The 13,673-nt window shown below is 38.5% G+C and overlaps 1 protein-coding gene across 3 annotated transcripts in view; it reads left to right on the top strand.

The window, feature by feature from the left end:
- LOC150074969 (metallophosphoesterase MPPED2) overlaps positions 1 to 13,673 on the top strand; it is an 89,748-nt gene that overhangs the window by 34,017 nt on the left and 42,058 nt on the right. For all 3 annotated transcript variants that reach the window (XR_016547869.1, XR_016547868.1, XM_090388272.1), the window contains one exon: positions 12,069 to 12,300. Coding sequence is in view for 1 of the 3 variants with exons in the window: in XM_090388272.1 (XP_090244398.1) it covers positions 12,069 to 12,300 (232 nt within the window). In the remaining 2 variants the exon portion in view is untranslated. The remainder of the gene's footprint in view (positions 1 to 12,068; positions 12,301 to 13,673) is intronic.

Below are 13,673 nucleotides of genomic sequence, written 5' to 3'. Positions count from 1 at the left end.
GTGACTTCCTTGAACTATATGGCCAATTCCATTACTATTAATATTCATCTATGTCTTCAAATCCAACTCCCCTTTGCACTGGCAATGATGCCATTGCCATTGCAAAGGGGAGAAGTGATTGAATTGGAAAGTTAAAGTTCAGGATCAAAGTCTCACTGACATCAGGCCAAATCTCTTTCCAAACCCACTGCATGCAAAACTTGACACTTCTTTCCATGCATCTCCAGAGTCATCGGTTACTTTCTTGATGGTACAGTTCTTCCAAAAATCCGACAGCTAGTGGTGCAATTAATTTCACCACTTCCCATCTGATGTAATTTCTATACCTATTAATAAAAATCTGTGAAAACTGGAATATGAATTATAGAAACAGATAGGTTTTGGCTGATTGCTTTCACTTTTACATTGATGCGTGTTGGTCCCTGTTGAGTGCCCATCATTGTATGCAGGCAGTAATCAGCAGGTGATAAATTTAAATATTAAAAATTTTAAATATTTATAGTGTTCAATATGTTAAGATTAATTTTAATATCCTTATTATCATTCTTCACAATTACTCTTAATAGTTAGCTATGGCTTGTATTATAGGTTATAACTCATAATTTCAACTGCATAATAGATTTAATTATATCAATACACACACTGAAAGGGCAGAATTCATGGGATACCCGGTTCCTGGGCAACGCATTGCTGTCACACCTCTCGCTAGTGGATGAACCCACCACTTGGCAGGTATATAGATACACTGCATTCACGTAGGCAGTAATTCAATGTCAGTATGGATAAACGTTGTGAGTTAACTGACTTTGAAAGTGGGATGATAGTGGGTGCCTGATGCATGGATCACTGTATTGCGGAGGTGGAACATCCAGAATAACATCTCATCATGGGCAGTGCTGTGGGCGGAGAAAGGTGGTGGATGAATGTGGCCATCGATGTCCGTCTCGCATTGTTTCAGCGAACTGGAGAGTGACAGTGGCACAAATTACTGCTGACTTCAATGAGGGAGGTGCCAGAAATATCTCCACCAAGACCATCAGGCGATCATTAGCTGCAATAGGTTATGAGAACTGCTGACCTACCAGAGTCCTGTTGTTAACACCACAACATAGAACTCTACACCTCAACTGAGCGAAAGAATATTGACACTGGACCTTGGTTGATTGGAGATGGGTCTCCTAGTCTGGTGAGTCCTATTTCCAGTTATTTCAAGTGGACAGGAGGATGCACATCTGGCGGAAACCGCACAAAGCTTTTGCACCCATCATATCAAAAAGGAACTGTTCAGGCAGGTGGACGGTCATTAATGGTCTGAGGCATGTTCAACTGGCACACATTGGGACCTCTGGTATGTCTAGACACATCTCTGAATGGTCCAGGTTACATGTCCATCCTTGCAGACCATTTGCATCCCTTCATGGCCATTGTGCAACCACAGGGCAATGGACTCTTCCAGCAGGATGATGCACCTCCCCACAGAGCTGTGGTGACTAGAACATGGTTCGAAGAGCATTCCACAGATTTTACCACCATGGAACGGCCTCCCGTTCACTGGACATGAACCCTGTGGAACATGTTTGGAATGCTGTGGAAAGGTCCGTTCCAGCTGTGGATTCTCCACCCAGGAATGCGACGGAATTATGGACAGTGGTGCAGCAAACATGGATGGAAATACCTGTGGAACACTTTCGTGAACTAGTAGACTCAATGCCTCGCCGTGTGTCTGTCCTTATCCGGATGAAAGGTGGGCCTACCTGTTACTGGGTAAGTATCCATGATTTCTGTCCACTCAGTGTATGTATATAGAGTGAATGTAAATTAACTTCCTATGATGAGATTAAATATTATAAACAGATATTAATTTATCTCATGGAAATAAAAAAAATATTGCAAAATCTGTTTGCAACAAAGTATCTTTAACCTCCAATAAAATGTTCATTATGGCCACTTTCATTTTCAAAGTATTAATTTAGTTCTGAAACAGAATTATTCATAGATCATAAAGTTTTTAAGTCTAGAACAATATTGAATTCCTCTCTTCTAATTGCATGTTTCAGTTCTGATAATAAATTTCAAGATTCAGTAAATGTGGTCTTTCAAAAAGTTCCATAATCAGAAGTCGCAGGATTTTAAATTTGGGCTTCACAGAGATCATTTAATATCAGACCTCCATCTGATGAAGTTGCTAAATTAGTCTGCAGTTACAGACTAATTACACTTCAGTGGAAATGAAGTGGTGCTTAATCTTGCAGAAATATGGTTTTATCAAAGAAGCCTCATTCGCATAATTCTGATGAATGAAAGATATTCAAAGATGATGTCTGATATCAACATGACAATACTTGCCCCAGTTATTGTAACAGTTTTGCATGACTCATTTAACTTCTTCCTCAAAGAAATATGGACCAATCAAAAATTACAGTATTAAGCCACACTAATTTTAATAGTATTTTAATAATGGAGTGAAGTTCCTGTGTAAACACTAGGGGGATTAATTATGAGGGCATCACTGGACTCAGAAGACATTCTGTTGGATTGGAGAAGTGACAGTGTATTGCCAATACATAAAAGTGTTTCTTAAGAGTGAAGTGGGTAACTACCAACTGGTCAGGCTGATTTTAGTAGTAGGAATATTTCCGGGAGCAATGATTAAGAGTGCAGTACCAGATTATTTAGATATAAATGGAATTCTGAGGAAAACATGGCATGGTTTTGTAAAAGTTGATTGCTGTATTAAGGATATTTGAGATTGGTGGCTTGGGGAAAGTCAGAAGTCAGCTGGATAGCTACCTATGTGAGGAAGGAACATGCCTGGTTCATTTTATCGATCCCCTTCAGGGCCATATAATTTCAGACCATGCAGTCTGCACATTGTAAACTGTTCTTTGTATGGACATGATTAATGTCCATACAAAGATTTGATTAATGAGCCCCTCTCATTAATCAAAAATTTCATTTTTCATGCTGTCCTATCTGCTTTTTTACTCTGCATGATAAACTTCATATCTGTTTGTATTATTACCCCCGACCCACTTTCAGACCCCCCAATTCATAAATAACTCATGAATTCTGTTCCCTGATGCAAAACCTTACATTTAGAAACATTAAACTATAGTTGCCATTTTTCAAACCATAATTGCATTGCAGCTGATCCAAATTGTTTTGAAGCAACATGTTAGGTTCAGGTTGTTAATCACCCTTCCTATCTTCAAATTATTGACATTCTTTAACATCACCCCCTACATTTCTTCACGAGTGCCATAAAGGAAGATTAACATAACATAATAGATATCTTATCAATTCTAATTGCATTGATAAGTTTTCCCCAGTTTGTATAATAGCTTTTCATATGGAGCCATATCAGAAATTTTATGATGAAGAAAAAAAATTATATCAAAGTTTTCCTGCATTTAACTGTGTTATGACTTAATCATAACAGTTAACCAGATTAAAAATAAATAATTATCAGTTTATTGGTCAACTAGCTCTGATAAAAAAAAAATATTTATAAAAAATATACAATACAGGTGAAAATAAAATATACAAAAAATCGAATGTCCATTTGATTCAGTACAAACTAGTTACTGCTTGCAAGTAATTTACTAGTGTTTAATTAATTTACAGGAATAATTGAAAAAACATTAAAGAAGACAATCTGTGACCCTTTGTGCTGAACACCCATTAAAAAAATAATTTCATCTGAAAAATTTTAGTAGTAATTTTAGAGTGGCATTCCTTATTCTGTAAAAACAGAATATCAGCATCATATTTGTCTACTAAGTTAAAATGTTGTATAAAGGTAGAATCTGATGAGAATTTTTATCATATTTTGCAAGGGGAACAAAACATATTTTGACCTGGTATTCCATGGAACATTTTGGAAGATAACATTTTAACAACAGAAGAATACATTTTAACAACAGTTTTAAAGGATTCAATTATTATTATTATTATTACTAGCCATATAGTGCAAGGAAGCCTGAGGCTTATGCTGCACCAGCCAAAAAAATTACTGGAAGTCTGGAGATAGGAGTATATTCAAGGTTTATGTACATCTGAAAACTGGTTCCCTTTTGACCAGGTGAAAGGGAAAGGAAAACTTGCTGTTACATTCACCTATTTAAAGACTTGGAATTCAGTGGAGAGAAGAAAACTAAGATTAGTTTAGCTGAAGCTGACCAAATTATGGAACCATATAACCTAACAGAAAGCAAGTGACTATCAATGCTAGGAGTATAGTTAATAAATTTGATGAGCTAGAAGTGCCAGTCAAGACATCAAAGGCAAATATTGTTGGGATATCAGAGACATGGTGTCACACGGAAAGGATAGACAGGACAGGACAGGAAGGGAGGATGGGTTATGCTGTTAGTTAAGAAGCACATAAAATCTAAGGAAGTGCATCCATTTGATGTTGGTGGACAATGCAATGTTGAGTCTGTTTGGTGTGACATAAGCACTGGGAAAGGAAAAATTAGAGTAGGTGTGTGTTATAGGCCTAATAAATATGATGAGTGTAATGAGCAATTCTGCAGAGAAATAGTGTGTCTTATAATGGGGGATTTTCATTTCTCAGAGATTGACTGACGTTCGGGAGGCAACTAGAGGGAGTAATACTCTTGATCTGATTATCAGTAGTGATTCTTCATGCATTAAGAATCTGCAGATAAAGGAACCATGTGCTAAAGTGAGATTTACTCAAAGAGGTAACTACCATCAGAGGTAAAGGGAAGGGTTTTTGCTTTCGTAAAGGTGACTATGGTGGTCTGAGACAGTATTTAAATTCCATACGGTAGGACCAATTGATGATGTTACCAACAGCAAATTCAAAATGGGAAGCATTCAAAGAAATAATCTTGGAAGCTACTAGGCTTTTCATACCAACTGAGAAATATTGTTCAAGATTTAGGCCTAAATGGATATCACATGAACTAATTAGACATGTGGCAGAGAAGAAAAATGCATGGGATACATATAAATTAATAGGTGACAGAGAAGTCTATGATAAATATAAGCTGGTCTGTAACCAAGTCACAAAGGCAGATTACGAGAAATCGATGGCAAAGGATGCAAAGAAAAACAGCAAAGAGTTCTTTACTTATGTAAACTCTAGAAGGAAGGGAATGAATCAGATTGGTCCACTTGATATCGATGGTTCAACTGTTGATGATCCTGCTCAGGTAGCTAACAAACTAAACGAATATTTTGCATCGACATTCACACATGAGGAGTTATTCAGGGAGGGAAATAATGCCAGAGATGTATTAAACTCTGGCAGTAATTTCTGTAATAACTGAGAGTAAAGTGGAGGAGAAATTGTTGAAGATAAATATAAGAAAGGCAACTGGGGTGGATGGAGTCTATCCATTTATATAAAACGAGGCAGCAAAAGAAGTAAGCAAACCCTTAGCCATAATTATGTGAGCTTCCTTGGACTCAGGGGAGGTACCCATGGATTGGAAATGTGCAAATATGACCCCAATGCACAAAGGAGGATCAAAGGGAGACACAGGTAATTACAGACCTGTTAGTTTAACTTCTGTTCCAGGGAAATTAATGGAGTCACTAGTTAAAGAAGCATTACAGGATCATCAAGACAAAACTGCAGCTATAGCTCGGACGCAGCATGGGTTTGTTAAAGGGAAGTCATGTCTGACCAATTTGATTGAATACTATGATGTAGTCACAAAGGAACTGGATGCAAAGAATAATTTTGAAATCATATAATTGGATCTTAGAAAGGCTTTTGATACTGTTGCATATGGCAGACTGCTGCACAAATTGGAGCATTATGGTATTGGAGGCAAATTGCTGCTATGGATAAAGGGATGGTTGAGTGGGAGAAGACAGAGAGTGGTAATGAATGGCCATTGCTCTTCGTGGACTAATGTTATTAGTGGAGTCCCCCAGGGTTCAGTGCTGGGTCCATTGTTGTTTTCTGTATTCATTAATTACAGTAAACCCCCGCTATTCGCAGTATCTGTATTCGCGGTTTCGCGTATTCGCGATCGCCGATTTAATATAAAATGAAATCTAAAAAAATGTGAATTTTAAAACGCCGTGAATATTTTCCTCCATAAAAAACATGGGCGTGGCTAAAATTATCTTTCCCGGTCAAAACAGCGCTCAGTGGGTGGGGGGAGAGGGGTGAAAAAATCGCGAGCGTGGATGTTTCTCGCTAATCCTTGTTCAGTATGTGTTAGTCATGGAAGGTTTCATCATTTGATTTTAATTTATATGTTTATAAACTGAATAAATTTATCAATTTATAAATTAATATGCTTACAAAAATGATAACTCTACCGTTTTGCAGTGTAAAACAGACTTTTTCGAGCGTGTTAACGGAAGAAAGTGACTTTATTGTGGTCAAGTTCTTTCTAACCCCTACAAAAATATGGCTACGAATAAAAAGAGAAATGTGAAAATATCAAAGAAGGTGATGACACTAGCGAATAAAATTGAGTTATTAGACGAAATTTCTAATGGTGAAAGTGTCTCCTCAGTGGCAAAACATTATAAAATCAATGAGTCAACAGTACGATCAATCAAGAAATCGGAAGAAAAAATCTGCCGTAGTGTCCGTGAAACCGCGCTAATTGCTTCAAAAATTTGCTCTGTAACTCGTGATGTTAAATTAGAAAAAATGGAAACGGCTTTAAATCTGTGGATAGAAGACCGAACTCAAAATAAAATTCCGTTAAGTTCACTCATCATTCGTGAAAAGGCAAAACTCCTTTATCAACACTTCAGCGAAACTGGTGATAGCACTGGCAGGATAAGGTTTTTAGCTAGAAAAGGCGCTGCTGGTTTGAAATTTCTAATAACTATTACATTTAATATTAAATTGTTTCTTATTTTCATTTCGATGCCATATGCTTGCATTTCACTATGTACTGCCTATGTACATAGTCATATTATGAAGGTACATATAATACATACATAGACAAAATTTTAGACTACTTTTTCTTATATATTTCATACTTTGGAACGGAACCCCTTTATTACTATGGGAGCCATAACTCAGTATTCGCGTTTTCGGTATTCGCGACATTTCTCAGGAACGTAACCCCCGCGAATAGCGAGGGTTTACTGTATATTGATGATGGTATATCAGGCTTAATGTCCAAGTTTGCAGATGATACAAAGGTTAGCAGGGTTGTTAATGACACCAATGACAGTACGCTGCTGCAACAGGATCTAGAAAAGTTGAGGCAGATGGGCTGAGAGGAGGCAGCTGAAGTTTAACATTGACAAATGTAAAGTACTGCATATGGGAAGCAGTAACCCCAGTGCAACGTATCAACTGTGTGGTACTACACTGACAGTGGTAGAGAATGAAAAGGACCTGGGGGTAATTGTGCAGGCAGATATGAAGTTTTCTGATCAGTGCAGACGGTCTGCAAGAGTAGCTCATCGTGCCTTGTCAATGATATACAGGAATTTTTCTAACAGGGATAAGGAGGTGATTATCCCCTTGTATAAGGCAATGGTCAGGCCACACCTTGAGTACTGTATACAGGTTTGGAGGCCTCATTTTAAGAAGGATGTAGAGTAGAGCTGTTGGAATGAGTACAGAGAACGGCAACAAGATTAGTGAATGGAACAAAGGGTTGCTCTTACAAAGAAAGGCTTAAGTTTTGCAAATTACAGTGTCTGGAGACTAGGTATCTGTGTGGTTGTTGTTGTTGTTGTTGTTGTTATTTTGGTTTTTAGGAGCATTAGCAACTAATGCCATATTGCTCTGGGATATGCGGTGGTCATTCCCTGACCTTTCCACATCCTCCATATTTGGTGGTGACGGGCTCGAACCCTGGTCTAATCAAGAAGCGTGTGCTACGCACTGCTGCTCCTTCCCACCTGGCTATGGAGGCACCACCTGCGGGGTGATCTGATTTAGGTGTATAAAGCCTTGAATGGTTTGAGCATGCTCAATGCTGATGGTATTCTTCCTCTTGCCCAGAATAATCGCCTGAGAGGACATAAATTGAAATTGAGGAAAGACAGTTGTAGGATAGCCGACTTGGCTAGCCAGGTGGGTAAAGTGCCTGTCTGGCAACCCAAAGGTCACGGGTTCGAATCCCACCTCAGGCTAGGATCAAAGTAAAATGAAAAAACTTTGGGAGGTGCATTATTGCGACAGAAGCTGATGCGCCAACAACTAACAAAAAAAAAAAAAAAAGTTGTATTATAGATGTGTGGAAGTTTGCCTTTAGCCAGCGAGTGGTTGATTGCTGGAACAAACTTTCATAGAACTGGACAAACATTTGGAGCGAGTGAATGGGTGAAATGAGAATGGGGTGTTTTTTTTTTTTTGGCTGATGCTTTATAAGCTTGCTTTCTTGCATCATGTGCCCTTGCTAATGTTAATTCTAATGTATTTTACTACTGTAGAAGTATCAGAGATGTAAATTAAATTTTGCCTTCTTTCCTGGGTGTTGCAACCGTGGTACTCAGTTCTTAAATGTGATCTCTGCCATTGGGTTAGGCAGCTGACAGGTTGATGGGCATTTATTTTAAAACCTTCGAGCGCATCTACCCTACTCCCCAAGCTCTCATAAAGGCCCATCACAATGCTGAATTGGCACCTTATTTTTTCAGTTGATTGCAATTTACAATCTCCCCTTGTACGGTGTATAAGCTAGAGGGTATATTTACAATGAAGAGGATAAATTTACAAAAATATTTACAGTTTAGCAATAAAGGAAATATGTATATTAATATAAAAATTTTGTTCTTAATTTCTGGATGTCTTCATAGAGGAGCATTCGCAACACTAAATTTATTAACTTCCTACCTGAATGTTGTGATCACAGCATAACTCAGAGTAACTAAAAGATGATGGATTCCAGCTAGTAGTGTTGTGACTCAGTTGTTTGTTGGTAGATAATCTTACTGTAGGCCTTATTAGAGCATAGTTTTTCATAGTTAACCTGAAACCCGTTTAGGGTTTGTATGGTATTTAGTGGGAACATCCTGTTTAAACTTTTCAAGGAGTTCAGATTAGAGCGAAGTGGCTTAATTTTCAGGCTGCACAATTGCCTGTGACTTCGTGGGATGATTACAGGTGAGATGATGCCTGTAGGTACTGGCGCATCATATCTTCTTGTCAGTAGCTTGGCCAGGATATGAATATTTGTCCAAATGACAATAAACATCCATGGTGTCCACTCCATATTTGCATACAGAATGCCTCTGAAGACAATGAAGGGGAATTGTAAAATCTAGTTTAGCCACCTGAGTATCCAATATTCTATGTTTAGAAGGTTTTAAAGTATGTTCCAGGAGCTGAGGACCAGATGACTGATGCGTACAAGGCAAATGGGGCAACGCACCTGACAATGTATTCCTTGACCAGTTTAGCATTTTGAATCCCATCTAATTTTTGTCTTGAGCACCAGATGGCGGCTAGTGTTTTCTTCCTGGTGGTAATGAAATGCTCAGTGAAGGATAACTCGTTGTCCCATGTAATTCCCAGATCCTTGTGATGATCAACTTTTTGGATGGATTGGCCATTTAAGAGAATGGTGATGTTATGTATTTTATACTTTCTAGAGAAGGACATATTGACAGTTTTAAGAGGTTTAATTTCGAGCCCAATCAAGGTGAGAAAGTTGGCCAGAATTGTTAACTGCTGTATGGCTTGTAGAGCAACGTTTTGCTCGCTATCATTACTTCTGAATGGGAAGAATATTTTCAGGTCGTCCGTAGGTTAGGATGTTATTGCAGGTTGAGAGGAAAGGATTGAGAGCTGCAGCGAATAATGTCACAGAGAGCACCCCCTCCTTGGGGAATTCCTCTATTTACTGTGTAATTTATGCTAAAAATCTTCACGCTTTACTATTATGATCCTCTCTGTGAGTAAATCTTGCAGTAGTGTGAGTAAGTTTCCTGTAATTCAACAGTGAGATTCCAGGAATATCTGTTCTTCCAGATCTTCCATGGTGATGTTGGCTACGACGGAACTGACAGGGGCACCCATAGCAGTGCCATATACTTGCTGGTATACGGAACCCTTGAAGGTAAAGATGCTGCTTGACAAGCATAGGTTGAGGGCGGTGCAGATGTCATCGGTCGATAGTGATGTTCTGGTTGAAAGGTTCAAGTCATTGTCAAGGAGCCTCCTGGTGCAGTGTACAGCTTGTTGGACAGGGATTGATGTAAATACTACATCAAATGATGCCATAACGGTGCTGTCAAGGATGGAGAGCTCTTTTATGAGGCGGATGAATTCGCCGCTATTTTTGATATTCCCTACAAAAATGCAGAGACTGTGAGAGGAGGTGCGCACTATACTTGGACAACTCATACATGGGTGCATTGCAGAAGGACACTATAGGTCTGAGAGGAACACCTGGCTTATGGATTTTTGTTTTTCTGAACCCACCTATGCCTATTACAACATGGTGCAGATACGTGGACGATATTTTCACCGTCATCCCATGTGGCTCTGAGACAGCATGGATATCTCAATTCCCTGTCTGACTTCATACAGTTTACTCTAGAGTTAGAGGTTAACGGGTCACTCCCATTCCTGGATGTCCTAGTACAACACGTAGGCCACATCTGGAGACCTCAGTATACCGTAAACCTATGTGGTGCGGTCAATTTACAAACTACAGATCCAGCCATGCACCCAACCATCTCAACAGCACCAGCCACACTCTATTCTCCAGGGCTTGGAGCCATTCCAGCACTGATGCTTCTAGACAAAGCGAGATTTCTCGTGTGAGGGCGGACTCAATCGACTATGGCTATCTAACTCACATCTAGACAGGTGCCTTTTGCAAGCACAGGAGCTCACAGTCCACCCAAGAACCCCGAACCAAGACAATACACCAACTGCCTACGTTCCCTACTATCCAGGTGTGTCAGGACGGATCTCAAAAATCCTCAAAGAATACTGCATAAAATGTGTACAGTTGCCGTGCAGAAGTCTACGTTCTCTTGTCTCCGGTGTAAAGACTCCTGTCACACTTCTCTTACGCAGCAATATAATATACCGCATAACCTGCAGAGACTGTGACAGCTGCTACATAGGCGAGACATCAAGACATCTTCAAGACTGCCTTACAGAACATGACAGAGCAATCTGCCTTGCTGAGAGCAACCAGTCTGCAGTCGCGGAGCACTTTTGGACTACCCACCACGATCTCAATCCAAAATGTGACTACAAAATATTAGACCACTCACGACACTTTCGCCACCGTCTATGGTTAGAGTCACTCAATATATTGAACAGTTCGAAAGCCATAAACCGCTGCAAAGGCATGAGATTGCACCCCATCTTAGAGGCAACCATTTTATTGTTCGACAAATGTTGGAGTAAAACAGCACAAGTCCGTGCAGCAACAATAGAAACCAGTTTAATGAATAGCGTGCCTTCACTCGCCTCATTGAACGCATAACTGTACACATTATGTTCAAAATTAGTTGATAAAGAGATACGAATGTCTCGAAAGCTCCTATGTATTTATAGTTAAATAAATATATTATTTACTGGATAAATACGTTAATATTCATTTCACTTCCTTCAATATTATTTTGACAGAACATACAGCAATAGCCTGTTCATGTTTTATTAATAAATTCTTACTATTTTTACAACACTTAAATACTTCCCTAAGCTTTTCACACTTAGTCAGATTTAACAGATGATGGCAGTATCTTAGACAGCTTTCCCCTTTTCTGATTTAATGCACCATGGACTTTATGCATTATGGCCTTAACTACTAGTGTAGTATGACAACAACCTGATGCCAGTAAACTTCTGACTTTTTATCTCAGCCATGTTACAAGTATGTTATAGCTTCTATTAACCTAACATACATTAATTAGCGTTTTAATTGTGGTAAATAGGTATTTTGATAGTTTGAATCACATAGGTTGATGTTAGTTAGACAATTTTATTATCAATTGTGTAAAGTTAAAAAAAAGTGTAAAGTTAAGGTTTCTTTTGAAATTCAAAATGGCAATAAAGAAACTTTATATGAATGGTTTATATATGACACTGTTGCGTATGCATTAATAAATTTATATTTTGCAGCATTGATGTTTATATTTAATTTTAGGATCCCTTCCATTCAAGCATAAAGTTGTAATAGCAGGAAACCACGAACTTAGTTTTGATTCAACTATAACGGGAAGAAATAATATTCTCTCAGCATTTGGTCGGCAACGTTCTTCAAGTCACAGACCAGCTCATCAACAGAATAAGGATGTTCGTGTTCTTCTTACCAACTGTGTATATTTAGAGGACTCTGGAACTGAAGTTTGCGGAATAACTATTTATGGAACACCTTGGTAATTTTTATTCAAATATTAATGTAATGTTAACTATTATTACTTAATATTATTAAGTAATATTATTATTGTCTGTTGAAACATAATAATAGCATTAGAGTTAACTGCTAATTAAAAGATGTTTCACTGAATGGGTACTTTGTTAGGTACAGCTAACCTTGCTAGTAAGTAGGTTCCTCTGTTGGCCCTCAGAACATCCTAGATTTGTAGTCATGGACTCAGTGTCGAAATCATGCCACAGGAATTTTTGTCAATGTTAATATATTTGTTTCCACAATTTTTGCGTATGGGAAAGTTCAGATCTCTACTCTGAAGAGCTTATTTCCATAGGTGCCCAGTTCGATTAAGATCTATTCACTGGTTAGGCTACCACGTTAGGCTGAATTTAATCTCATTTTCATGGAACCAGTTCTGTGCAATTCTGTCTTTACAACATGGCACATTATCCTGTTGGAAGAACTCATTTGGAAGAACTCGTCTGCAGTGTATCTGTCTGTAAAGGAATGCATTTGGTTGGAAACAGTTTCCAGATAACATCTGATATCCATATTGTTGCTCCACTGGTATCAAGAGGCTCAATGTGCAACATGAAAGCACTTCCCACACCATTATACAGCCACCACCAGCCTGCATTGCTGACATCTGTCACGAGGCCAGGGACCTGTCAAGACTAGTCCTTGGTCTCATACTGTTTTCACCTCCCAACAGCATTGAAATAGCATGAACTAGGATTTGCCAAACTAGACAATTTTTCTAATCTCCACATTCCAGTGTTATTGAAAAAAGTTGAAAAAGTCCACTGTAATCATCCCTTCTTGTTTCTTGCTGACAGGAGTGAAATATGGGCTTGCCATCAGCTGTGATGTCCCATCTGTGATGAGATATGATATGTTGTGCATCCTGAAATTCCTCTTTGAATTCTGCTGGTTTAGTGGGTTGTTATTTGATTGGCTGCAGTCTTTCTTTTAGGCCCCAGGTGGAAAGTGAATTCAATATCAAGCAATCCCAGTGAAATTTATATGGTACTCTAGAAAAGTGATTAAAATTATTTTAAAATTTACATTGTCTTTCTCTTCAAGAGCCCTTCATTTTAAAGTAGTTCTGTACTTGAAAAGTCCAAGTTAGAACACCGTGAGAAAATTTATCTTTCTTTTCTTAGTATATATTTTACTAACTAACTAATTGTTTCAGCTGCCTGGCCTTTCTGTGGTGTGGTCGGTAACCCAGCAAGAAAAGTTTTCATCCTGAGACTGGAAAAGAGTAGCCATAGAAAACATAAACAACCAGGCCTATGGGCCTAGTTGTCTATCCTTTTTGGACCTCTGGTCAACAAGATGTTCAGAATCTCTTGACTGCCAAATGTCAAAAGAAAG

Source organism: Mastigoproctus giganteus, chromosome 14, assembly GCF_048544385.1.
Source record: "Mastigoproctus giganteus isolate SK-2022 chromosome 14, ASM4854438v1, whole genome shotgun sequence".
NCBI classification, from domain to species: Eukaryota; Metazoa; Arthropoda; class Arachnida; order Uropygi; family Thelyphonidae; genus Mastigoproctus; species Mastigoproctus giganteus.
This window is presented reverse-complemented; position numbering and strand designations above follow the sequence as displayed.